The sequence below is a fragment of the Rhea americana genome, unplaced genomic scaffold (genome assembly GCF_003343005.1).
Source record: "Rhea americana isolate MKP2758 unplaced genomic scaffold, rheAme1 scaffold_2, whole genome shotgun sequence".
In the NCBI taxonomy this organism is placed as follows: domain Eukaryota; kingdom Metazoa; phylum Chordata; class Aves; order Rheiformes; family Rheidae; genus Rhea; species Rhea americana.
In genome coordinates, this window is record NW_028186149.1 from 3,070,221 (window position 1) to 3,097,982 (window position 27,762).

Here is a 27,762-nt window from a genome sequence, read left to right on the forward strand (position 1 = left end):
AAAGACAACAACAAAGAAACACAGCAATCTGCCCTTATCACTGCTGAGGAGGAGCCTAGCAGGAAGCCTGTGTTTCCATTACATGGCCTATTACACATGGATCCTCATTGCTTCCTATTTCTCAATTGTATTTTCACATCACTGGCACATCTGAGAAGATACGCAGGTACTGTTASACAAACCAGAGGGGCCCCAGCACATCCTGCACTACTCATCCACCTGCTTCCATGAGCATCATACAGACCATGCCTTTCCCCCTTCAAGTGGGCATTCAGAGACAAACTAAATAGCAACAGTTTTCGTGAAGTATTCCACTAGGCTCTTTTGAGTCTCAGCTTGTTCTCCAGTAGCCGTGCCAGTTTCACAGTGCTCTTTCTGCCCTTTGTTTGCCCAAGCACTAGTGGAGCTCAGTATTTTGACCAAAATATTTTGAGGCTTATTCATTTTGCTTGGCATATAATAATTCCAGAGTCCAAATAAAGGAGTCTTTTGTCAGTAAAATGTGGAACAGGACAAATAGGAGCATAGATAAACCATGACATTTACAGCTGATAACTAGACACTTTAGACAAAGCAAGCTTACAGCCTGAGAATTTGGCTTTCTATARATTCAATCACAGAGTATTAGTGGATGCATTTGAAAGTATTTACAGAAGACACACAGAGTGCAAATAAAAGGTATTAAAAGCAAAACAAAAAAAATGTTATATTCTTCAGTGTATTTTAGCCAGCTGCTAAATAGAAATATTAGATAGTTCTTAATACAGACTGAACCACCCCAAACTTAGCAAATATAAGTAGTTGCTTGCTCATTTAGTCATTTTTAGCTTTCTTGGACAAAAAAAATCAGTTGGGGGGGGGACACACACACAAAAAGCCACCCACACCACACACAACTATGCTAACAGGCAGAGTCACAGGTTTTTAGCAATAAGCTCCTGACAGAAGACAATTAAAATTGTATTATAAAAAAAAGGCTCTTATCTAACAAGAAAATACTTAAAGAATTGAGGTAGCAAATAGGATCTAATGTTTCATCAAAAGCAGTCTATTTTTATCTCTAGCATTAATGATGCTTTTTGGTTTTGTTTTCTATGAAGACCTTTGCGTAGAGAAGGAGTATTCAATAGTGGTGTAGACACACTCAAATCACGAAGGGCACAGAAAGAATGAAATCCAGTATTCAAGAACCATTAGTTCGCATTCATGCTCATTCGCTAAATGTACATTTTATGGCAAATGCATTTTGCATCTTCTCATGACAGCAGCTACTTGGTCTACTGTGTTTGCAGGACAGAGCACAACATGCATATTTGCACGTCACATATTCAYTGCACTCTGTAGACCGTTGCCTTTTTCTTCTGTTTCTTAACTTTGAGATAAGGAATTTGGTGGCAGAGAGCAAATGACAAACCCATTTTAATAAGCCAGGCTGATGGAGCATCCTAGTGAGTTCTGAGTAGGAATACAGTTTCTGTAAGCCCCTGAAGTGTGAAAAATGACTGTATTAAGATTTTAAAAWTTGAATTGCCTCTGCTGGGTCAGTATTGAGGCAAAGTGTTAATTTCTCCTTAAACTACATGATTTAAGGATAGATCATTTTTGAAGGGAAATTCTGTGAGGAATTTTACACAAAGGGTATGATATGGCCAGGTTTAATTCAAAGACAGTTTAAACCATCAAGGCTTTAAGTGCCTTGTTTGAGGATAGATAGCCATCAGTTCTCATGTACTGAGGTTAAGTATTTGTTATGGGGTCCATTTGAAATTAAATCCTTTATCAGTAAAGTTTTCACTGTGACAATAATGAGAAGAAAACACCACGTATGTACTGTCATGCCGGCTTCCCTCTGTACAAGCAGGGATGTTAGGGTAGGGATCCCTCTCATCTTTCCTGTACCTCATGTCCRAAACAGGTACCACTAGCTTTTCTTGCTCAGTAGCAAAGACATCGACAGCACTGCRGGTCTACAAAATAGAAGAAAAATAGGAAGAACCTGCAAATTTATTGTCCAAAATTTTAGATYCCGATCCTTGGTTTCCAGAATAAGGAAGCAATTCCCATCTTATAAAGAYGAGTTTTGGCTTTTGAAGAGCATGTATTTACTACTAGTATCTAATAAAATAAAGTGCCTTCATATATCCACTCATATTTTACTCTGCACCAGACCTACACAGTGTAACAGAAATCACTGACTATCTTTAATGGAATTTTTAAAGATTAAATTCACTCTAGATATTTCCATTTCAAAAATAGAAGTGCCAGAAAGTATCTAATAAAATGATTTGGAACGTTTCCCCCCCCTTGGATAATGCATTTAATAATAAAAGATAATAAGAAAAGCATTTCTGACTAATCACACAGAAAATCTCTTTCAGGAAGCTTAGGGCAGAAAGCAGTGTTCTGCATCACATCCACCTACATAAAGAGGTACCATCGAGCACAGCAGTTTTTCCTCACAAGTCTTATCAAGGCYAGTTCTCAACTTTAAATATATGCAAGGAGAAAGAAACCCTTAATTTTTTAAATGAACAGTTTTAATATTCATTGAAGTTGGAGAGAATRTTGAAGTTCTTTTTTAGAATGCTTAGAGCTTCAAGCTTACTTTTATTTCTTCTGTTTTGGTAATGCTAGTTCCATACCCTAACTGACTTGCTTGAAACTTTCTTTCTACTAATAATTTGTCCTGTACTTCTGAGATGTGTCTGCACCTCAAATTAACACAAGTACTGAAATCTCTGCAAGTTAGTGAGATTCAAAGCCTGGCCATTCCTTACTGTGATTAAAACCAAAAATCCTTCAGCTAATGAAAAACCACCCTGATCTGATATACATTTATAAATGTATTTGCTGCCTCAGKTTGATCCCACTGATGATAGCACCTTACTGCTGATATGATAACCAATGCAGCAGCTCAATAAGGGTGTATTAAGGAGTTCTTTACACACATCTCCAGCATCCACAAAAGAAGTTATTTCAGTCATATAGTCTAATAGAAAKAGTATCACTATCATAAAAAGTTGTTGCCAGGTTGCCACCTCCTGATTCAAGAAAATAACTTATTGCACTTTGACATTTTTCTAGAAACATGTTATTTGGAAACATATTTAAATATATCAGCAGAAAACAAATTGTCTTTAGAAATCCATGCTAAAGATTACAGAGGCTGAAGTTGGAAACTGAAGTCTTGTCCTTAAATGACAAATCTAGCATTGCCATCTACTCCACCCTTGTGCCAAAGGGAGGAGCAGCAAACCAGCTTTAGGCCTGTGGGTTTACTCATGGACCAGGTAACTCCATGATCCAGCCAAGCTCTCACTAGAGCCTACCCAGAACATTTCTCTTCCAAAAACCAAAGTAATCTTTCAAGCAGATGTCAGCATATATAAACATGTAGATTGGATTCTGAGCACATTATTTCATAAAATGAACAGCATCTCTTGGAAGAAGATTGGCACACTCATGTTATAAACCTATAGTAAAACCTGASCACACCTCTGAGCCAGACTCAGTGCTCACTTTATCAACTCTACCCAAAGGACTAGCAACTMTGAAAAGAAGAAAAAAACAAAACAAAAAAAAGCCCAACCACCTAACCTCATCTTTTTGTTTCCATCAAACAAATCATACCCCAAATAAGTAGGCAACCAACCTGCTGGTTTGCAGCAGAAGTTCTCCAGGAGGGAAGGGAACTTCCTCAGGCTGGGCATCACAACCAACCCAGCAGCTGAAGTCAAAATCTCAAGACACAGCTGTAGGGAGAACCACACTGCAGAAGTAAACCACTCATTGCCTGCAAAGCAGGTGTTAAATAGCTCGGAGCAGCAAGCAGCTGGGTAAGGATCTGCAGCTGGGGGGATCTGAACCTGGGAGAGGTGTGAAGGCACCTAGCTTGGGGAAGCCTAAAGACCTCCAATGACCTTCAATACCTAAATGTGACGTTGGCAGCTGTTCCCAGGGCTTGCTCAGGAGCATAYATGTTCCTAACACTAGCACCATCAGCATTTTGGTAGTCCTTGAGTATCTCCTATTCAGGCTGAGCATGATCCTGCATGGTTAGTGACAATCAAAGGGAAAAAAACAGTATGTCTTCAGTTTTTGCAACCTTACAAATATTTCTCTTAAATGTAATTTTCTAACTATTTTAACACTTATTTACAACAACAATGTAGCCTGGGAGTTCTATAAGAAAACCCGAAGAAAGCAAGCATCAATTAAGATAATTTATTTGACATTAGTCAGATCACTAGGGAGCATGAACCAGCTTCCAGCCCACACTAAATACTAAAATTTGTGCTTTCAAAAATGGAACCTGAAAAAAGGAACCTGAAAAAGTCCCTTCATCCACGTTCTAAAAGCATCTCCTTCCATGCACACGCTGGATGTGCAGCTGCATATGGGAGATGCATAGAAGTCTGCTCTGTACTTCCTGCATAATTTCTCCTCTGACATCTRTCTCAAACACCCTAAGTTTTACAAAAAGAAAAATAAGCCCTTCTTCTCCTTCTTTTTCTTCYTTTCTTCTGGAGTGGCTTGTACACAGGTGTTTCTTCAGCGTGACCATCTCAACCCTTAATTTTTAAGGAATCATTTTAACAGGCCACTTACTTGCAGGAAAAGGTTGAGCCCGGAAGGTCTCAGATTGGTCCAGCTCCCATTACTGACTCGGCCTTACTTCATGCTGCTGCTGAAGGGACATGGGAAGCAGCACACTGCAATCTAATTGGACCTCAAGGATGCAAGATTACAGTTTTTTGGAGGAAATGCTCTCAGGGACACCCACCCCTGTGAACACAGTTTTTAAGAACAAAATATTGATAGATCCACAGAGATGGAACATTTTTGTGTGTGTAGATGTGCGTGAAAGGACGGGAGGAATTCTGTGTGCCTGCAGGTCTACCTAATAGAGTGGGGCTCCTAACTACGTAGGAAACAAACAAACAAACAAACAAACAAAGAACTTTGCCATCATATACAGAAGCCAAATAGTAAGTGAAAAACATTTATGCTCTTCCTTGTAGAGGGGATATGATGGATCCCAACTCATCATGGATTCTGCAGAGACCTCTCTCATAGCCTTGCAGCCCAGCTAATACATGATTAAAACATATGTACTACACGTGTGACTAGCAAATTATAAACAAACCTGTTTATATATTCCTGAAGTCTTTCTGAAAGCAGCAATTCAAGTAAATTGCTGCTATAAATAACACAAAAATGAAATGTCATCCAAATGTTTAGTTATATTTTACATTATGACTATATGGAATTACATAGGCAACTACTCTCAGAAAGCATAAATGGTTTTATGATCCCCGGGGATTGTAAGTACATAAGCTGAATGAGTACATCTATATATAACTTCTGTGACGGAGGCATGTTTCAGTAATGCTTACAGCATGCAGGATGTGCTTATTAAACCAGTCAACCGATTCTTTCTTGATGTGCAGGTGCATTTTCAGTTCAGTCAAGTGTGTGATAATCAGCTCTGAAAGAGCTTTGAAAGTATTAAAATTCTGTTATTTATACTAGAGTTAACATATTTGCTATCACTCTTCACAAATTAATCTGTTTTCATTAGAGCCATATTATTTTACCTGCTTAAAGCGTACTTGATCTAATCCTACTATTTTAGGGAATAACTTGTCATTATTATGCTTGTATTTTTAAATGTATAGTTATTTGTTTATCCACATTAATGTATTTCACTGCACATCAACACATACTGCTCCATATTTGTTTAGCCATGAAATATAGTTAGATTTCTCTTGTGTCAAACAGAATAGCATTTATAGGTGCAAAGGRATGTAGAAAGCTTCTTAGCCATTATAACCACCTGTACCGGGCCCTCATGAGCAGTCCCCCAAGCCTTGGTACTCTGTGTATCGTACGCCAGGGAGCTTTTCCTTCCCCAAACCATGCTTATTATGGGGGTGGATTTTTGCTCTATGCAGGTTGCCTTACTGCAGGATTAGCATTACTGAGCCTCCTTCATTAGCACGTTTCGTTGAGCTGACTGAACATTACTCGGAGGAATGATTTAGCTGGAGAACAATATGCCAACTTTCTCTGATCTGTAGCTACACATTGCGTTTGAAAATCAGAAGGAAGGAGTTATGTCCGCAGGTAACTCTCATACTGACCCCTTGAAACAGTAACACTGGCTCCATGTTTTGCATTTGCACCGCAGTTGTAACTGTTAGATTAACACAAAATTTTATTTGTGAAGCCTTGCAATGGCAATGGAAGTTAGGCACTCTTCTTTCACATGTAAAGAGGAAATTGAGAAAAAAAGGAAATTGAAATGTCATAAACCGTAGAGAAAATTTGTCCCAGAATCAGCTTGATTTTCCAGCTTTCTAACAGTGGAACTCTGAGTCATGAAAACATCTCTTTCTTGGTACACACAGAGCACGCGTGGGCTCTGTGCCAGCTGCTGATGTGCTCTCAACTGAGTCGGGTTTGGGTAAGAATTCTGCCCCAAGAGTATTGGGGCTGAGTATTGGGACTAGCGTTGCATCAGTTATCAGGCTGACTCAGTGTTTTCCTTATGTAAGGTTTTATGTTTTCCTTCTTCAGAAGCTTAAAGCTGGGCTGTCAGCATCCTGTGGATTTGCTTGGCCTGAAAGGAAGGTGATACCATGAGATATCTCCCACAGATAGAAAATCCTATATATGGATTATTTTTTTCAGATTTGATGTGCCTATTCAGACTATTTCARTTTTGTCCAGTATGCAGCATAAACATATGTGAAAATTCTGACACTCTGTTTTGTAAAAAATTTGAACATATCAGTATTTGTTTTCATTTTGCATGAAAATTTTCACTGAAATGCAATCATTAGTGTAAAACTGCTACTTAATGATAATGGAAATGCCTTATTATTTATATCAAAGTAGATCTTACATTATAATTAACGAGTTTAACACTTTGATATGAATCTGATATAAGTAAAATTAAAGTAGGCTATTTTGACTGTTGCATCACATTATGGTATTTTAGTRTCTTTAATAAAAATTGGTTGCAAATAAATAACCATACAGGCAGATAAGAACAAAGCAGCTTCATGACAAACAAGTTCCATCATAAAATAATGAAGAAAATAATAGTTTCATATGTTAAAATGTTATAAAATTTTATTGGAATTTTCTGAATATAATTTAATCTTTCCCCAGAATATTTTTAGTTGTTGAAATCTATATAATTTCTTTAATTTACTCAGTTAAAATAACATTTTCTAGTGCAAAAATTCTGGCTGCCTTTGTGCCATTGACTTACCCTGAAGTCTCTGCTTTGTTTTTGGCCTTTTCAGAAAAATAAGAGTCTTTGAAAGTCTTTCTCTCTTTTCTCGTAGATGTGCAATGGTTTAGAGCAGCCAAGGAAACAGCAACGTTCTGACCTCAACGGACCAATAGATAATAATAACACACCTGAGGTAGGTACCTTAGACCGCTGGGCTGCCTGTGCCCCGGTCAGGCTTGGATGAGGGAAGGTAAGGACCTCGCCGTCGGCTCTCTCTCACACACCCATCGTTGGCTCTGTTTCTTTTCCTGAACTGGCCATAAATTCCAGCAGTGCACATTACTAAAAGCTTTGAACTGTACCCAGGACTCAGTTGCTGCCACAATCATTTCATGTAGGCATCCACAGCAGGTGCTCAAGCCTGAAATGCTCTGATGACACAAAAAAAGAGGGAGAGCGTTTCAGAAATTCTCTTTCTGGCTTACTGGAAAGTAAAAGAAGCATCAAAGAGAATCGAGTTGCTGCATTTTTGTGTGTGTGTGTGTGTGTATGTGCTTGTGTGTATGTATGTAATGTCATTATTTGAAGCCAAAGGACTGCTTGATTCTCTTTGAATAATTCCCTAGTATCAGGACATCATTCAGTGCTGAGGGCTCAAGTGAGTCACAGCTGTATGAGTGGCCTCTGTGGTAAGACGGGTCCCTGCTCGGTCAGCTGTGGAGAAGCCAGGGCAATAGGTAGCCCTGCATGTGTCACTGGAGGCTGGGCAGAGGAGACATCTAAGGATGCAGGGTGAGGTTATGCTTGAGGCTACACGAAATGAAATGAAATCCCGGCTTAAAAGGAGACGTCTGATATCGCAAAAGCATACAACGTATTTAGCCTGTAACWTTGATGAGGAGGCACTGTGGAAGCCCTGTCCCATAATGGGGAATCGGCCTCTTTCCCGGAGCTCGTAGCACCTGAGGAGTTTGCCGTACGACGAGGCTGGGCGGCTTCACCGAGCGCGGCCTGAGCGCTGCCCCAGCCCTGCTGCGTGTGGGAGTCGAGCTAGCTCCAGCTCGGGCAGCTTTTGTTCACTGACCAAGACTCGTGTTTTGCGAGGTGCTGTCCGTTGTTCTTAATCGTAATTTCGGGACATGATCAATAGGCAGTGTGGTCTGGTGCACAAACTGTGCCTGGCATTGCTCACTCGGCACTGACTTCCCGGCTCACTTGTGTTTTCTTCCCCTTCCCCTTCTGTGCCTCTGCCCTAGCTGATGTTTTATGCAGTTGTACCTACTTGAAATGCTTTGAGATTTCAGGTAAAATGTGCTATGTAACAGATTGTGCTTAATTGCTATAACATAATATGCTTTACTRTACTTTGCTATTTGTATAGTGGCTATGCAGAAATTAAGAAGTAAAGATTTTTAAAACAATTCTCAGCTGTTTAAATATAATATGAATTATACTTCAGTTCATGAAAATTATTTTGTTACATTTATAYCATATGTTATCTTTATTTCCTAGCCGACAAAGAAAGTGTCTTCATTTCCAAGTTTTGTTGATGGTAAGTTTTGCATGTTCATAGTTAAAGTAGTAAAAAACAGAAGCAAGTGCTTTAATATATTTTAAAAGAGCCAAATTCTAAAAATTAGTCACACCCAACAGAACTATTTCTGTTCAGCATATAGCATATGTAGCAGCATGTAACCCTTTCATCCCCACCTGTGGCAATGGGAGCTCGGTGGCGATAAGGAGGCAGAGCTCTGGGAAGGATTAAAGTGGGGACGGAGACAGCTACTGACTCAGAAGRGGGGACAAAGGGGACAGGGGGACCGCAGGAGAGGGGCGGTTTACGACGGTGTGTATCAGTATTTATCCGGGAAGTGCAGTGTGCAGGAGAGAGTCACTCAGCTGGTGAGAGCAGCCCTGGGTCGCCTGCAAGGGGCACCAGTATTGCAGCCTGGGGATCCCAGCTGTAGGCACAAACTGAGGGGATCTCTTCATCTAAGAAAAAAATTGGTAAACCCAAATGGAGAAAATGGGGAACATRCTTTCCTCTCTATACCAGAACCATGTGTTTACATGTTTCTTCAATTGACTATGGATCAAAGAATGTTAATGTTTTTCAGTATTTAATTAATTTAATCTGTGTCCATCTTTTCCTTGCTTTAATAAATAGGCCTAAAATATTTTTCTCCAAACAGAAAGAAAACATGTAATAGCAGTGCAGGGGAGACTGAAGAACTCTGTATGGGGAAAATACATATGATTCTTTCTRAAAGGAAATGTCTCGCCACAAACCAAGCAAAGGCAATGGGGACCTTACGGAGATCTGGCCCCTTTGACCTGCCCTGAGGCCCTCTTTTCCCTGCAATGGGAACAATAAATGAATGTTAAAAATTTGATTTCTAATGTTCACCTCGAGAAAAACTGTACTGTTATTTAGGATAATACACCTGTTTAATACATTTTTTTCCCTTATTCCCTGATCTCATCAGCTTGACTAGCAGCTTTTGTTTTCAGTCATTTCCTGCAAGAGCCAGAGCAAGTGGAAAGTTCAGAGATTGCCCTGTTTTCATAGACTGACATCTGAAGGAAATTACATATAACACTTGACGTGTACTGGCTAACAGGACCTAAATAGAGGTAAATTAAATATATTTCCCAGAGGCAGAAGAATCAAGAAAGAAAGCTGATCCTTTGTAATAAGCAGCTAGTGATTGTAGAGTGGACAACAAAGGGAAGGCAACATGACCGGAGCAATTAAAAAAAAAAAAGCTAGAAATTTTAAGTAACACAGAGCTTAGGTAAGCGCTGTTTAAGTACCTCAGCACTTGCAGATAGAATTGAGTGTTTTCATTTTATTGGGATAAAAAGATAACGTATTTTTTAACCATCAGTTCACTACTTCTGTCAGAAAGGGGTCAGTGTATCCTTTAAGATAGCATAAAACATTTTTTTAGTTAAATCATTCTTTTCCAWTTTTTTTCTTGAATAGCATAGTATGAGAGGATAAGTTGTCTATTGTTTTCTTTCCATTGCAGRTATTATATAGCATTTTCTAATATAAGGAAGTATATAGCTTATTAGGGGCTTGTGGTAGGTAATAACGCTGCTCTCTGAGTCCAAAGGAAAAGCACAATTTTTATTACTAATTCATACTTAGAGTCTCGAACGGAACAGGGCCCCACTGAACACAAGAAGAGCCTGCCAGCTAACTCTGCATACTTGCCTGTTCTTCACTGAGCTTTGATGGAGGTAACACAGCAGTACGCTGGTCAGCGTTTGACTGCACAAGCACACACTTATAGCAAGACTCCTTAAATACAGGAGCTGTATTTACAGCCATATGAATGCACAATATTTTGCATATGAAGTATGAACATAAAAGCAGGCATAAAAATACTGGAAATGTGTCCCTTTGCTATTATAATTGTTATCATAATTGCTATTTGCAGTTATAATTGTTTTGGTAGTAGTACCATTACGGGCTTTAGTGGTAATTAGTGCTGCATTCAGGGGTTGTGGTTTTTTTCCTGTCTCTTTTTGGCCTGTCACCACAAGCCTAGTTCCCCTGAATAGTCACAACCAYGGTGGAATAGACAAAGCAGCTGAAATATGGACCCAGTAGAGAGGCACGCTGCATGGCGATGTGTATCCTRTGTCCATTGCTTTGTCCCAATGTAAAGTCTTTATCTGGCAGTGCCGGGCACCCTGAGGGTCTGACCTGATGGGGTGTGAGGCTGCTCAGCAGCAAGCTGAAAGCGTGTCTGTACTCTGAGCACAGTCCCTAAAGGCTGTCTGAGTCTTTGATTAACATCTGGTTTCTGGATAGATATATTTAAAAGTCCGTAAGAGATTTTTCAATTTAGTTATGCTGAGTTATTGAATGAGTATTCTTTTTCTTATTTTATGAATATAAAAAATAATTTAAATTTGAAAATGTTTAGACATAGTCTATTGACCTGAAAATGTTTAATGTATGCTCATTCCATTAATAGATCAAGGAGAAAATCAAGTAATCTCTATTACATTGATAGCATATTGCGGAAATTTACAGGTAAATTTTTCAGAAACAGTTACCTAATTTCTAAATATCGATACCCAACACAAAATCGCARTCTTTGTTCAAGCCAAACTCATCTTCAACTTTCAAATGTATTTCTTTCTTGTTCTCTTCATCACCAGTAAGCCTTACACTTGCTTACAGTCAAGGGCATGCTTAAGTGCTCTGAAGAACTGGGACCTCAGCCAAGTCTGCATTTTTATATTATTTAAAGCTGTCACAGAAAGGGAAAAAAACACAGCTTGACCCTGGCGGTTTTTCAATACCATTCAGTACATCCTTCCAACAGATGTTTTATCTTACCTGACAGTTGCTTCCATTTCCTTCATGATGGGAAATGTATGTTGGAAATGTTTTCTGCCCAGCATGCTTTCAGCTTTTTGTATGAGCTACTGCTATAARCATTTTAAAATGCTGCTGAGGAAGCTTTGCAGTCTGCCAGGATTCTGGCTAGTATAATGATTCTGCAAAAATCACTTGCTAATGCTGTGAAGAGATAGTGAGATTTTATAAAAAAGGTAGACTTTAAAGAATCTAAATAAATAAAAAAGATAATAAAATTGTTTGAATTTCCAGGTTATTTCCATTTTCAAGAAGTTTTAAAGACAAATCAGTTAAAAACATTTTTGCTGTCTCAAAACTGCCAAGACATGAGAAGAATTCCTCGTTCCAATACTCGCTTGTTGCAGTACTCACTAATTTCACAGACCCCTGAGGTAGGGTGAGGATTACTGTTTCATGCTCTGAGATGCTGACAGTGTAGGTATACATACAAATATATCTCCAGAGTTGTATCTTTGGAAGTGCCTTTGACATAGCCTACTGGTTGTTTGGGAATCACAAGAAATGTCTTAAACACACACAAAGCATAGATACAACAAGCGCTTTTGAGATGGAAAGGAAAAAAACAAAAAAAAAATGTTAGAAAAAAAACCAGCACAGCTTTTTTTTTTTTTTTTTTTTGCTGGGAAATCCTGCAAGAATGTATGTTAGAATTTTGGTCTTTGCTTGACATATGAATGACTGTAAAAGAATTTGTATCAGGAATTCCAATTTTATTTTGCTTTATACAAGAAAAAATGCAAGAAAGTTAATGTAAAGTAACTTTAACAATTAACTGTTAAAGATGCAAGTTAAACTGATTTAAACATTACATAGACAACCGTATTTCAGTTAACACAACCTTGATTTGATTTAGCCTGATTTACTTGGCCTGAAGCAAATGAAGGTAAACTAAATTAAAGSCACTTTAATTTTAGATGAGAGTGTCACTGCAGGTATCTAATGAAGTTTAACTAATCCACATTAAATTCACCTTCTAATTAATTTCCCTCTTTGCTGCTCTTGAAACGTGGTATCCACATAATGCAATATTGCTGTGTTCTGTTGYATGCTGAAAGAGGTGGTGACGTATGAGAGTTTTAGGTCTGAAAAGCCATTACTTGAATAACATCAAAAAAGGTACTATATAAAATACATCATCCACCTTCTGAAAAAAGTAATGGTGCAAAGATTTAAGCAAATGGGAGAGGCGCTATAGCAAGGGGAGTTCTTGCAGAATTTTCATTTTGTTTGTTTGAATTTGTTCACTCAGCACTGCAGAACAAGGATGGTATTTGGAGATACTGAAAGACTTGGCCTTTGTGAAGAGTTTCAGTGACTTGTTTAATTAGTAGATTGCTAAGGGTTTGTTTGAGGTTTCTCACATTCTACATGGAGATTTCTCACAGTTTCAGTGGAGATTGCTGTGCTATTTTTAATTTTTCCCAATATTCTGGGAATTTCAAATTTCACAGACTTCTGTTATGAATTATAACAGATCCAGGTCTGGAAGATCCAGACCATTGCTGGATTGTGATTGAAAGCAAAATCTGTCCTCCTGTTGTATATAATTATCCTTTGAGAGTTTGAAACTGCAGCGTTTCCTAGCAAAACAAATAGCTCCATTTTGTGCGAGTGTTGTTAGTTAGTGTTAGGTCTCTGACGAGTGTAGGGCTGTTAGTTTTTTTTTTTTTTTTAACTGCATTACAGAAATTGTTTTTTTTACCGGGAGGGGGCTGACATTTACAGCTAGCAAACGTGAGATATGCATGGATGTATAGGAGGCAGCAGTATTCTCTGAAAAGGAACGTTAGTTGTTTTAATCACATTTATTTTCTGTTAAAAGACTTTATCTAAATTCAAACAGGGAAACAAGGGATAGAAGTGTTCATTAAAGGATATATTTTTAAAGCACTATTTCAGAGAATTTCATCAATGTAGCATATCATTTATTTTTCCTACTCCACATATTAATTTTCCACATTCAGTTGATTATAATATAAAGTCAAACAAATCCACTGCACCAGAAAACTTTTTTTTTTTTTAATTAGCATTTCCATTCAGTGTGCTTTTCCTCCTCACACATGAAATGGATGTCCTTCAAGAAAAGGTGTTAGCAGCTTGGCAAGTTGATACAGCTCAAAGCAAATTCCATTTATAAAAGTGTTGGGGAACAGAGAGTATTTACAGCCAAGGGATTTGAGCCAAACTCTGGAACAACTGCTCTTTAGTGTTGATCTAATCAAGCTAGATGTAAAGCTTAGGGGCTGAATAAAAGGGATGAACATAGCCCCAGTACAGTATAAATACCATCCTTTATTCATCTTCTCTTCTCCCTGCCCACTCTTCTTCATCCTGGGAAAGGATGAAGAACAACTTGTGAAATACAAGTTGATGTGAGAATCACACTGAAGTCACTGTATAATTAATACTAAGCACATGCAAAGGCATTCTGTTGAATCAAGGCTAAATTTTAAAAAATATCAAGACATTTTAAAGTTTCTGTATTTTCCTCTCTTTTTTACATCAAATTTTTCATAATCTTTCCATATGCTTCTTTTCCATAACTGCCCCAGTGCCTGCCCTGCTCTCAGATGAAAAGGCTGCATACAGGTGCCACTGCTAGCCCACCAACATTGTACTGAACTGTTGTACTGAACAGCGTGTTTCTCGGTTTATATTATCTGTATCAGCTTGAGAACCGTATTTCTCTGTCAGTCTCTAAATTCAGGCTTTGTGTATCACTAAACAATATCCAGATAGCTCCTTATGTCTCTCGTTTACTAATCTTTCTTAAATATTACATTTCATGGTGGGTCTTTGCGGAAGCGAAGTCCACCTTTACCCGCACTGCAGTAAGTATTTCCGCCTAAGTTACAGTTTATGTACTTCTTCAAACATCTTGGCAAATGTGGAAACACAAATCTGTATTCAAATGCAGGCTTAGTTTAGGCACTGTAGCAATCATACATGTAAATATTAAGAAAGTTATGATAAAGGAGCCTACGAGCATTTATGAAGTTGTAAATAATTCCAACATGTTTATCAGTGCAGCACAGCAAACAGCTTCCTGGAGTTTTCCTTTAGATTTCCACAACTGAAACATTACACAGTGTTTGAAATACTAGATGTCTGGTCTATATGTTTTGGTGAATTAATTGTAGGAAAAACTTGGTTTATTTTGCACTGGATTTCTTCTTCTAATTAGTATTAGAAAAGGCATTAGGAAAAGGTTGTTCCAGCCATAATGCCCTTTATTCAGCTGTTGGTCTCAGTGGCGAGGCAGTAATTGTGTCACGTCCTTCAGTTCCAGGGCCCTGCGAGCCCGAGGACCTCATCGATGGGATCATCTTTGCGGCCAACTACCTGGGCTCCACTCAGCTGCTCTCAGAGCGGAACCCCTCCAAAAACATACGCATGATGCAGGCCCAGGAGGCAGTGAGCCGCGTGAAGGTAGGGACTGGTATGGTCTACAGCAGACCCRCTGATCCACTGAGAGCCGATCTCCAAACACAAGGGGGTCTGCAGCTTCAGACTTACCTGGAAATGTAGTATAGGCCTGGCACTCTAAATGTCATCCCACTTTCCTGTGCTTAATATTAAAATATGTACAGCATCTCTGCGAAACAGAATCTAAATTATTCCAGAGCCAATTTGAAATACTTTGAAAGCTCTATGAGGAATTTACGTATTACAGACAATTTGCAGATTGTAGCTAGAAAATATTCCAGTGGCAAAGCACAGGATATTTGTTTGACTGGGGTTTTCCTGTCATGCCATTAAATCTTTTAACTTATTACAGTTTGTGGTGATCACTCTGAATATATCAAATATTACTTTTTTAGGGCAAGAAGGTTTACGTTTGGATTTGGCGTCATATACTGTCATCAATTTTCGTGTAAATAGTGTAGCACAGAATGCTTCAGACAGATGTGCTAAAATGTGCTTTTTGATTAATAATCCAAGTAGGGGAATTTTATTTTATGATTTTTTTGTGGAATTGCTATAAGTACCTCATTGGATTAAGCAGATGGCTAGACAGAGGTAGCTTTAAATGTTAGAAAAATTATATGCTTATTGAGTAAAGTATTTAATTGGTAAAAATTGCATATTCTTGAAGGAAACCCACATGGGAAAATCATTGTCTAGATACTATTTTGACAGATGATTGATTTGGCCTTTAGAAAAGAATGGAAGGCAAGAAACATCCAGTTAACTTTTCAGACCTTTGAATTTCTGTTTAGGATGTTGCAATGTCTCAGGCAGTAAGCGATTGCTGATTGCAGTTAAACCTAAAAAACTAGACTAAAAGCCCTAAATAATGTTTTGTGTATGAATAGCAATCCAAATCTGTCAGGGATCCTTGATTACTTTAGATAGGCTTGGAAGAGACTTTAAATTATGCTTTGTTTAAAAATGGCATGTAGACATGTGATTAATATGACTAGAATATTAATAGAAAATCTTGAGCTTAAAATAGTGCATGTCCTGTCATTTTAGATCGCTGTGTGTTCAGCAGAGTAGATGTAATGAGCAGCTGTTAACAGAAAACACTCTTTCTTTGGTATTTTTTTGTAATCAGTCAACAACATGCATAACCCCATAAAAACCAATATGCTTCAAAACTGCATAGAATATAAATAAACCTTTATCTCCCTTTCACATCCTTCCCCTACTGTCCCAAAATTTTTAATTTTTAACAGTCTAGATTCACAGTCAAAAGATTTCCCTGACTTCATACGCTGTGTTTTCTCTTTCTTTGTGTGTACATCTGTCTACACTCTTTTTTTATGCTACTCYTCAGAGGATGCAAAAGGCGGCTAAAATCAAGAAAAAAGCGGTGTGTAAACTGTTTTTCTTGAATGCTAATGTTTACTTACATTTTTGTTGTATTTGTTCCCCGTGGGGTGTTGTGTCTTTCATTATGGGTCCTCATAAAGTTGTCATTTTGGTTTCTTCTTTGTTAAGTAGTAGTAAACTGGATGGAGTAAAATGAACTCATTTTCCTCATGATTCACTYGCTAGAGTGCCTGTCTGCTGCTGCTCTTCTTTTTAATATCTGTGATTTGTTCAGGCCACAGATACAACCAGTGTTATCCAGGAGATTATTTAATGCAATGTTTATGTTTATTTTACTAACAGAAGCGGCTAATACTGTGTAATCTATTTTCTATGCCTGTGACTTCCTAAATATTTATTAATTTATTGTAGATGTTTAAAAACATCTGTAGCTGGAGCAATTCATACAGGAGACATTGCACCCAGATAAAAAAATATGCTCCAGTTAGCTAAACCTAGCTGTCAAAAATACCACTAAAATTCAGCTTGCTTTTGTGACGGGCTCCGACGTAAGTAACAGAATCTCTGCAACAGTGATTTGCTGCTTTTGTATTTTGTCGGACACAATTTTCTTCAATTGAACTTAATATGAATGAATTATAAGCAGAGCACAGTCATTTTAAGCACAGAATAGAGCAGCAAGTGCATCTTTCTTCCCTGCCCTGTCYCATCGCAGAGGCCAGGTCTGACTGGGAGGCTGATGCCTGCCCCTAGCACAGGGTGAGCCAGGCCAGGGCACGGCACTCTGATGCTGCGGCCACCTGCGGTCGCAGCGGTGCACTGTGGACCACCATTGTCTGCAGCAATAAATAATAATAATAGCAATAAATGGGATCTCAGAGTATTAGGTGGGCTCTTGGATGAGGGATAGCAGCTGCTTTCCTACTTTTTCTCACGTTTCCTTGCCTGGGCAGAGCGCAGCGCCATGCTTTGGAAATCACATAACGTCATACAGCAGTCGCCCTTGCTCTGCAAACAGGTTGAGAGGGAAAATACTTCCTTGCAACCCCCCTGAGCAGGGCACAGGAGCTCACGTCTAAAAAAGTCATCCGACGGCTTTCTGTGAAATCAGATAGATATTAGTCCAGCTCTCAGTTCTTTCTTTATTGCTGGAAAAAAACTAACTAAAACTCACCACAGTACTGAGCACCAGCTTCTGTTTTTGTTGRGGAGCTCACTGAAGACAGCCAGGACTCAGCAGCTCATGGTGGTGGGTAAATCACTTCCTCTGTTCTGCTTCTGGTGCCTTGAGAACTGAAGTGCATCAGTGAGGCAATGAGGAAGGAGCAGCCCTACTCTTCCACCCCATTTTGGCTATAAACAGAGAATTTTAGTGCCCGAGTTAATCCCAAAGGCTCTGCAAATTCAGTCTTACCCACAAAATAAGAGTATGCTACACTCTTTCTGTGCAATAAACACCCTCTTTGCATGTATTTGGAAACACCTTTGAATAGCTTTGTAGTGGTTTAACAATGCAGTTGCTTCACATCACATTATGCTCCAAGTGATCAGTGAATTTGTCGTTCTGAAGAGGAAATTAAAATCCCCCCTCTAACCAAGCATCTGTCTTTTAGACTTCAGAGGGAGATTCCCAGGCTTTGACTGAAGTGGATCTGTTCATCTCCACACAGAGAATTAAAGTTTTAAATGCAGACACACAGGTAGGTTATGATTTAAAATTCTGCAAGAATAATGTTGATTGTTTCTGAGCAGTCTTGCCTCAGACTGTGCTCTTGTACTATTCATGGAAAACTACTAAATTTGGATAAATTCGCTCCAGTGAGAATATTCAGAAAAAGCATTGTTAAACATGCTTAAAAATATTGTTGCTGTTATACTTGCCATTTGCCAATATAATAATACTGAGTAGTTTTACTTATTTGATGTGTTGGAAAATGTCTGCATGTCATTGAGATCTATATTCATTTTAGAAACAGATTCAAAAGTCTTCCAGCATTCATTTACTCTGTTTCTTTGCAACAGTTTCACTATTCAAATTTATAACAGGTCATCTGCTGCTTTGATTGAGGCATTCGTATCTTACCATTTTTAACATCCAATTTTTCACATTTGAGCAACCACCATCTTTGCTGAAGGTAAATTATTAATTATTTGTATTAAAGAAGTAGCTGGAGACTACAATAACAATCAGCAGCCTTTTTTTTTTTTAGTACTTTTACATACATTCTCTAAGAAGCAGTCTTTGCAAGGAAGATTCTTTTCTTAAGGAAATCACAATTAATAACATATTTATATGTAGACCCTAATATTTAGTATAAAATCTCACAGATCTCTTTAGACTTTGATCATACTTACAGAAATTCTTTAAATTTTCATTCTTCCTAGAAGCTTAGAAAACAAACAAACATCTTAATGATGTTTACTTCAGTTTTCACTGAAAACAGTCCACTGTATCCAGCTAATAGCAGTGGAAAAGTGATAAAACCTCAGGCTACTATAAGGAAAGATCAATTTCAAAAGTGCTTAGATATGCTAGATATACCCAACTTAAGGGGACCCAGAAAATTCATCTTTTAGTACTTGGAAAAATGGTTGGAGTAATCTTATTATATCCTTTGGATATCATATAGAACTATCCTACGATAGTTTTCTGAAACTTGAGAGGTAATGTTAAGGCTTTTTTTGTCTGAAGGACAAACCAAGGATTATAGATACATTTAATCATCAGAAAGGTATCAAAACAAATAAATAAACAAGCAATTTGCTGGCAGTTTGTGAGTGATGAGCAAGAGTCGGCACAGATTTGTCTAAGGTAAATTATGTCAAATCAATAATTTTCTTTAGTGACAAGAGAACAGCTTTGTGGATGGCAGAGAAGCAGCAGAAGTCACCCATTGACTTAAAGGCTTTCGGATATTATCATCTCATATATTGTCTTATAGATWATATGAAATCTCTGTCTAGATAGAAGGGATATAAACAGGCTAAAAAGTCTCCCAGAGTGTACTTATTTCTGAGATACTGCCACACTGAAAGGAGGTACAAAGCAGAGAGACTGACAAGCATGTTTTTTCAGGTGGTACTGTTCAATATGCTCATCAATATCTTGGAAGATGGGAAGAGAAAATGGTTATTATTTAACTTGTAGCTTGATGAATGAAATGATTAGAATTCAGGGAAATTTTGGCTAACTGAAGAAATGATCTGAAACTATAGAGATATTTCAGTGAAGGCAAATGTAGCATTCTGCACTCTAGGTAGCAGTAATCACCTGGACAAGCAGAGAACTGCCTGGGCAGCAGTTCTGCTGTAGGGATCTGGCAGTGTGTTAATTTGCAAACTAAAACTATTCTCTAATGGCATCTCTTGTGAGAAGGGTGAAATTCATCCTGGGACACTGAGAAAGGAATTCAGCCTCTACAGTTTCTGCTCTAAGGGATGCTTGCTTCTGTGCTGTGCTTTTCAACACTGGAGAGAATCCAGAGGAAAGCTACCAGAAGAGCCAGGTGTCGGGAAAGAAAGCTCAGAGGGTTAGAAGATCCTGGGCTTGGTTAGTCTCCAAACAGAGAATAGGAAACTGAGGAGCAACTTCTAACAGTCTTGAAATACACAAAGGGCTACTGAAAATTAAAGGGGTGTAATTTTTTTCTAAATATCCTTGGAAGAAGCAGTGTACTGAAGCAATGGCAATTCAGCTTAAAAATCAGGAAAAGTTTTCTAACAATTAATAGTCATGTACTGGATGCATCTCTTGAGGTGTCAGAAATCTTCACAGCTGGAGGCAAATAACTCCCATGTGTCTGGGAGCATATGCAGACCAGAGGAACACTTAGATCTCTAAAACAGTAAGAGATTTTACAAGCCATATGGAAGAGATTTTTCTGTTATTTTTCAACTAGTGTGGTGTTTGTTTTTCTAGAGATGCAAAACGTGAGGCATCTACTTTTTCCTGATATTTAGAATAGAGTTAGTATTTGTTAATGTAAAGGTAAATATGTATAGTATTRATGTTAATGTATAGTATCATCTCCAGTAAATGTCTTTATTTTTCCTTTAATGTAAGCAGATGTCCTTAACATGCCAGTAGACTTCCCAAGAGATTCAGGCAAATGAGGAGCTGAATATCCCATATACCATGGGCATCTGTGTTTACAATCTGCCGTCCATAGTCCTGAYGGTGCATTCCATCTTTAAATACCAGTATCACTACCTGTTACTTCTCAGCCTTTTTTTGACCTAATGGTAAAAATGCTTTGTCTGGAGTACATCATCACAGCTTAACTAGGAGTAATGGCGATTGCTGTACAGACTAACGATTACAGTTTGCATTTGAATAAAACGCTAGCAGCTAAGTCAGCGTAAAGACAACTACAGCCAATTATTAATAAACAAACAGCTAYAATTTATAGTTGGAGGTAGTTGGCAATAAATAGCTACATTCACTTTGTTGAGTAAGGACTAGTGTCAGTAGAAATCACCCTTTTTCTTCTTCAAATATTTCTGCATTTCAGCTGAAAAGCAGACCTTTTGAAAACAGAAAAAGAAAGACCTTTGATGCAGACCATAACCCTTTTTCAAAAAAACTGTTATCCTATACCACGTCTTCCTCTGAAATTTCCAGTGGTATACGGTGTGACATACCATGAGGGAAGGGGTCTAGTATGAATTGTTCAGCAAGATTAGAAAGGCAATACAGGAAATGATTATAATTACAAGCTTTTTGAAGTTTGCTCTGCACATTTTCTGCTTTCTCTTTTCTTTAACAGTGGCTCTTTCAGAGAGTTGTAAGAGACTTACTTCCATGAACTTTTAGCATTGCTGTCAACATGTTTTTGCATTTTTGGCACAGTTATATTTTTTCAGTGCTAGTGCAGTTCCTGCCCTGGTATAATTACCATGGGCCTATTTCAGCTCGCGTAGCAGCTGGCAGAGGCAATCTGYGCTTTCATGCCTTTATCAATTATATAAAATCTATTTCTGCAGTGTGCCATCCATGTTTTAACTTCTCAGTAGTATTGTATAGCTCTCATGAGGTAGTAACTGACTTAAAATGTATAATTCTCAGTTTAAAAATGAGCATTTGAAGCTTCTGAGTGGTACCAGGATGTTGTACTGCTGCCTCGAATGGAGCCAGTTCTGTCGCCCCCAGCAACACTGGGAATGGCACTGCTGCCACTCTTTAGTTGCTCATACTAAAGTCATTGAATATAAGCAGCAAAAGGTGACCGCCTGTTCAGTGTATGCCGTAGGATCAGCCCTAGGTTCAGCCACATGCCTGCTTTTTATCAGGACAGTCCYCCTTGGCGCTGTGCTCCAGGTGCCTGCAGCCAGCGAGTGCAGCCGGCAGGAGCAGCTCAGCAGCCCTCCCGTCTCCTCGCTCAGCCAGAGAAGAGGAGCTGGAGCACAGCAGGTGGAAGAGCTGGTGGAGAAAAAGGAAGACACAGAGGTGACAAATGTGCCAAGTCTCTGATAGGTGAATGGTCCTAAAATATCTTCCAACTTGTGAGGTTGTGTGATTCACACTGCCACAGGTCTACTTCACGTGAAAGCCATGGAAAAATATTTCAGCTTTTTCCTTCAAGTCTTCTTTCACTTTTCAGCAGGGCAGCACCAGGGGATTGTGAGAGCCCTCTGCAGAGGAGGTGAGACCTGGGTAAAGGAAAATCCAGCTGGGAGAGAATAGAACACGGGTTCTGAAGGAGAGGCTGAATTTATAAGGACAAATTTACAGATAGCAGAGATGGAATGGATGGAAGTAGGAAGCAGGAGGGAAGGAGTAGAGAAACAGGTGGATAGAGATGGGACGATTCATGGAATAATAACAAAGGAGGTGAGAAGATGAAAGTGAGATAATAGTATATAGAAAATAGGTGAGAAGAGATGGAGTGAAAGACTAAAGTCTGATATACATGTTTATGGTCACTATATATATTATTTGCCTTATTCCTAGATGTAACTGTATTAGAAAGTATAAAGATAGGAGGGAGTGGGAGAGTGACTACTTTTATCCCAGGAGAGGGAAAAAGACATAAAAACCTTTGAGCAACTTCTTTGTGATGGATAAGGCGAGGAAGAATTTCTTGGCAGGTGAGATTAAATGCATTCATGTTGCTGGGGCTGTTCACTCTTGTGAGCATTGCATGTATGATTACACCCTTACACAATACTTAGTGCAGACTGCTCAAAAGCAATTATCTCTGCAGAGCTCCCAAGACCCTGCTGAGAAATGTCCATTCTAAAACATTTTTCCATAGCAAGAGAAATGCTATAAATCCTACTGAGCSCCTGAAACCCTTAGAGATACCCCCAAACCACCTATTAACCATCATTGCATTTCATAGCTAGGGGATAAGCATAGAACATTTTGTTTCAAGACAGAGAAGAATTATTAAAGTCATTTTATGGATAGTGATTCTTTTCAGTGAGACAGGTAGTTCTAAGAAGCAGTTAGTTTTGTTTTTTTCCTACCTCTGTCAAGTTAAATTCTGTAATTTTTAAAACAATTACTCTTCTCAATTTGAAAAAGATCTTTTTCTTTTAGACCTTAGAGATCTGGTCAAGTAACAATCAACTAATACCTAGCTGTTTATATAAATGATGAGAAAATCTTGTATTATTCATATCCCATAATGTTTTTTGTTTGTTTGTTTGCAAAGCCAGATATCAAGGGACACCCTGCCACTACTGACTCAGCAAGGCGGGTATCTCAGTCACGTGTCCTTTAAAGCTCCTCTAGACTGTGCCAGAGCTGAGCAGAGACCCCAAGCCGCAGGCTGCACTAAGGAGGAAAAGGTTTTTGTCAGGCTGTGTTGCGAGCAGGCTGTGCACCCCTTTGGTTCTCTTGGTACCTGGTTGTCATCATCTGATGCAGCGGAGTTAGGTGAAATTGGACCGCATGCTGCTCAGTGATTATCCTCAGCAGGATATTCAGATACGCAGCAACAGCTACTACCAAAGAAGAAAAAAAAAAGAGGCCTTCTTGAGAACAAGGAAGCAATAGCCTGCAGGCAAGCAGGATGCACAATAGAGGAGATTAAAAAACCCCACAACCCTATGTTCAAGTTTTCTGTTTGTTCACATCAGAAATACCCACAGTTCTACATCCAAGCAGCTGCCAAAAGCAACAAGGACTACCTCACTCTTGGCCAAGGACCCAAGATATTTTGGAAACCATAAACCGAGATACTAACTTAAAACTGACAGTGGTCACAAAGTAAAGCAAAACAAATTGGCTCAATAATAAGTATTTTTGTATTACAATTCAGGCAGAATTTGCTGGATGCTTTTCAAGGAAAAAAAAACCATCCATGCCTGTTTTGACCAATAAAACTATTATCTTTCTAGTTTGATCAACAAATAAAAGGCTAGAAAGCACTCCAGACTGAGAATAGACCCTAGCAAGAAGGAGTTTGCAGATTGTACACTTTCTGTTTCTTAAAGCAGAGAATAGTTTCTCTCTACAATGGCAAGATATATAAAGAAATTACAGAAAACAAAGCTAAGAAAGCATGGTTTGTAGGCACTGACCTCTTGCAATAGCTTAGAGATCAGATTCTCTGTTTCAGTTAAAAGCTTCTTAATAAAATGATGCACTTCACATAAGGTTTTAAAGTAGGCAGCATCCAGTTTAAGAAACCCATAATGCAGGGGTTTGAAATGCCCCATAATGGCATCTGGGTCTTTTTTAAACGTTAAAATAAGAATATTCAACCAATGGCAATGAGTTGGATTCCATCCAACCAGACTGAATATCTGACCTGTCACCAGCTCTTTAGCCACATCTGAGAGCTGATTTAATTATTCTGGCAGCCTGCTATTGAAATTGTAGCTCCTGAGCCTCCTGCAGCCTCCTCTTTGTTGCACAGCTAGACARGTACCCAAGGTTTGCCCAAGGCATGGGCATGAGCACCCTACGTACATGACGGCACAAGCAGAGTCTGGCTTGGTTTGACAGTGGGGTGAAGAAAAGCACCTCCRGCCAGCTCGAGGTGCACAGCAGCCGGAGGGAGGGGGCACCCCTGCTCCTCCCCCAGCCTCCTGCTCTGCTGATGGACCCACGTGTGTTCACGTGGGGAAGAAAAACCTGCAGCCCCTGAATGCCTCCTCAGGGAAAAATGTTACTCATCACTGCTTTAAAAGATCCTTTTATGGGTCCTAGGGGTTCTTACAGCGAGGAGGCTTTTTGTAATACTTTGCGTGAATTTTCACTCTGCCAGATAAGCAGTACTAACATCAGTTACATTACTTTCCGCAATTTCTCTTCCTCTCTAGTTATACTCTGACTTCAGTAATGGTGATTTTTTTCAAGGCACTTAAGGGAAGTACAGTCAATCAGCTTACTTGATTGCATGAGCATTCCTAAAGCTCTCATTGCAAACAAAAGGTGCTTAGCATTAAGGAACATCTTCCATAGCAACACACCGTAATGGGAACTTGGAGAAGTTTTGTATTTATTATTTATTTTTATTTTTAAAAAAAGAAATCAAGTTGCTTATAAAGTATTCTGAACAAAACCTTTATGAAGGTACAAATAGTAAGCTAAAACATAAGTGTACACAAGTGTATCATTCTGCTTGTCTTTACAGTCCTAAGTAAGTGTTTCACCTTTCAAATCATCATTCTAGCTGTGACACAGGCAACTATACATTATATTTTACTACAGTAACATTATTTGTACAGATAGAAAACCTTTCAGTGAAAATGATTATTGATTATTGATACATATGTATTTATATTTATCTAAATGCTGAATTCAGAAATTAAAAAAGTACAAGTTTATACCCAGTGATGCATAGAAACAGTTATAAAAATGCCCTTGAAGGCTCTTCCTTGTGGGAGCTCACTGCTTTTTTATAGAAGAAAGAAATGATAGAAGCATGAACTGAAGTTCAATAATATGAAGATTCAGATGAAAAACAAAAGACAAAATAGTAATATCTGAAATAAAACAAGTCTAGTGACAACACATCCTTCTCTGACTACAAATATGCACTCAGTTTTCATTTGTCTGAGCTAACTCAATACTTAATCAAAGCCATTGTATAATGATATATTCCTGGGAGAAAAATGTCTGGAAGTGGTAGGCTGGGATTTCCCCGCTAATATCAGAAAGTAAAATAGAGTTTAAAAGGCGAAAGTAATTAAGGGATGCAGAGCTCAGGGATTTGAGATCAAGGCAGGAAGTTTCAAGATGCTTCAGACTGGCTTCTCTTTGGTGGTTTTGTACATCAGGAGTGTTCATTAGGAAGGAGCGAGGGCTGGTTTCCATTTAAAACCAGTCGCGTGGGCAAAGGCTCTCTGGAGCTGAGCGAGGTCTCCCAGCACAACTGAACTGGCAGCCTGATGCCATTGACTGGAGGAAGACTTTGATCGTGTTCAACCTCATCAGCTTGGATTACGCTGGTAAAACTGGGAAAGTTTTTGACCAGATGGACCATGTTGTCTCCGTTCATGTTCATCTGCTTTTGGCCTCTACTGTGATGTGCTCAAACTCCAGCAGATCTGGACAGACACAAGCAGAAGCTGATTTTGGCCAGCTGTTACCTGGACAGGACTAGATCTAGCAAGTCTTTAAAGTTTACCTCTCTCTTCAAGCAGATGAATAAAGCAGTTGACTTTACCTGCAGGAGCTGGTTAAGCAAATTTTGGAGCAGTTGTGTAAGCCTGGACGCTAGACTGAATCCCCCCTCAGCACTTCACAGCCAGACTGATCTGTGATATTGAACAAGTAATCATAAAAAAGTATTAGAAATTCTAACTAAAGAGAAGGTGAAATACTACCTTCATAGGCTTTTACAGAGAAAAAAAATATGCTTTTGCAAACACAATAGAAAATGTTATATTACATATTGCTATTATAGGACTGATTAAAGAAAACAATTCAGAAAATCACTATATAACATCTGATCTATAGATGACTTTGCCAAAACTGGTTCTGTCATTGTGAAATGCATCTGCTTCATTTAGGAAAAACAATACAAAAGTGAGATGTAATTTTCCAACAGCATGAAGTTGTTTATAGAATGTTGGCATAGATTTTTATTATTGCTTTGAAGTAGCAACCATGTAGTCTTTGCTCAGGCAACACTTTCCCTGAAGCCAGTTTCTTTAACAGCCACTGTGTCTTCAGCCAGGGTTCAAGTCCATTGAGTGTGTAGGGAGTGTTGGATCTGGGTCTGTATAAACAGAGTCTAGAGCTGTTGTCATTCTCAAGCAACAGGCCATCCAGGAGGGAAAAAATGCAGCATCTGTGGAATCATAGCAGGCACAAAGAATGTCTTTATTTCTCTTTGTTTATGTAGGAAACAATGATGGATCATGCACTGCGTACAATCTCATATATTGCTGATATTGGCAACATTGTAGTTTTAATGGCACGCCGCCGCATGCCACGGTCAGCTTCTCAAGACTGTATTGAAACAACGCCTGGTGCTCAGGAAGGAAAGAAGCAGTACAAAATGATATGCCACGTCTTTGAATCAGAGGATGTAAGTAAATTGAATTAAATTCTGGGTGTCATTTTGCGATGTCATTTTGAGAATCTCTGAAATTACATCTGATCTCTTGAATGCATTTTTGCTGACAATAATTTTTTCTGATGGAAGCTATAGCTAACCTGTGCAAGGACTGGCCAGTTTGTCACTATTCATATCTGTTTTCTGTTTCCACAAATCATTCGTGTTACCTTCTCAGCTCCAAAATATCCACTTTTTTTCTCATCTGACTTTGCTATTCTAGAATCATTTGTGTTCTAACAATCTTTCCTCAGATATTTTTATTATTTGGATTTGTTTGAAAGTCCATGGCCATCTGTGGCCAAAATTAATATACTGTGTATCAAATTGATCATCCTGGATTGGATCCTGTAGTCCAGCTGTTTGGTACATATTGACACACGTACTTCTCTGGAGAGCCAGCAATGGAGTGGAACCAGTTAGGTCCTCAGTCAAATTGAAGCTAACTTGCTAAGATAATCTTCTACCAATTTGGCAGACCTGGAACTGTTGCCCTTTACCCATTTATTCTCTTATGGCTTACTTACTGTGGTAGGTATGTGCAGTATGGGACTCGCTCTTTGATGTTTAAGAACACATCCAGCCACWTTTTTTTCATTTTTCTTTTTTACCTCTAGCAAAGGTTATGAATTACAGTTTTTGCACAAATGCAGTGGAGCTAAGAAAGTTTAGTTCTCTGTACTTTACAGAAATTTTTCCTCACAACCAGAAGAATTTAGCAATTCTTAAATAAAAGGCTAGAATGCGTAGGAAGAGCTACAATTACTCCTTCAAAACAGGAGCTGTACAACAGAAGGCATTGTTTCTGTCATCTTGTGCTGTAACACACA

The 27,762-nt window shown here is 38.7% G+C and overlaps 1 protein-coding gene across 4 annotated transcripts in view; it reads left to right on the forward strand.

Moving 5' to 3' along the window:
- APBA2 (amyloid beta precursor protein binding family A member 2) overlaps nt 1-27,762 on the forward strand; it is a 110,953-nt gene that overhangs the window by 67,640 nt on the left and 15,551 nt on the right. For 3 of the 4 annotated variants that reach the window (XM_085303311.1, XM_085303314.1, XM_085303312.1), the window contains 6 exons: nt 7,356-7,436; nt 8,756-8,795; nt 14,926-15,071; nt 16,423-16,458; nt 18,032-18,118; nt 26,720-26,905. In XM_085303311.1, the coding sequence (XP_085159437.1) occupies nt 7,356-7,436; nt 8,756-8,795; nt 14,926-15,071; nt 16,423-16,458; nt 18,032-18,118; nt 26,720-26,905 (576 nt within the window). The remainder of the gene's footprint in view (nt 1-7,355; nt 7,437-8,755; nt 8,796-14,925; nt 15,072-16,422; nt 16,459-18,031; nt 18,119-26,719; nt 26,906-27,762) is intronic. The other variant, XM_085303313.1, reaches the window with a different exon arrangement.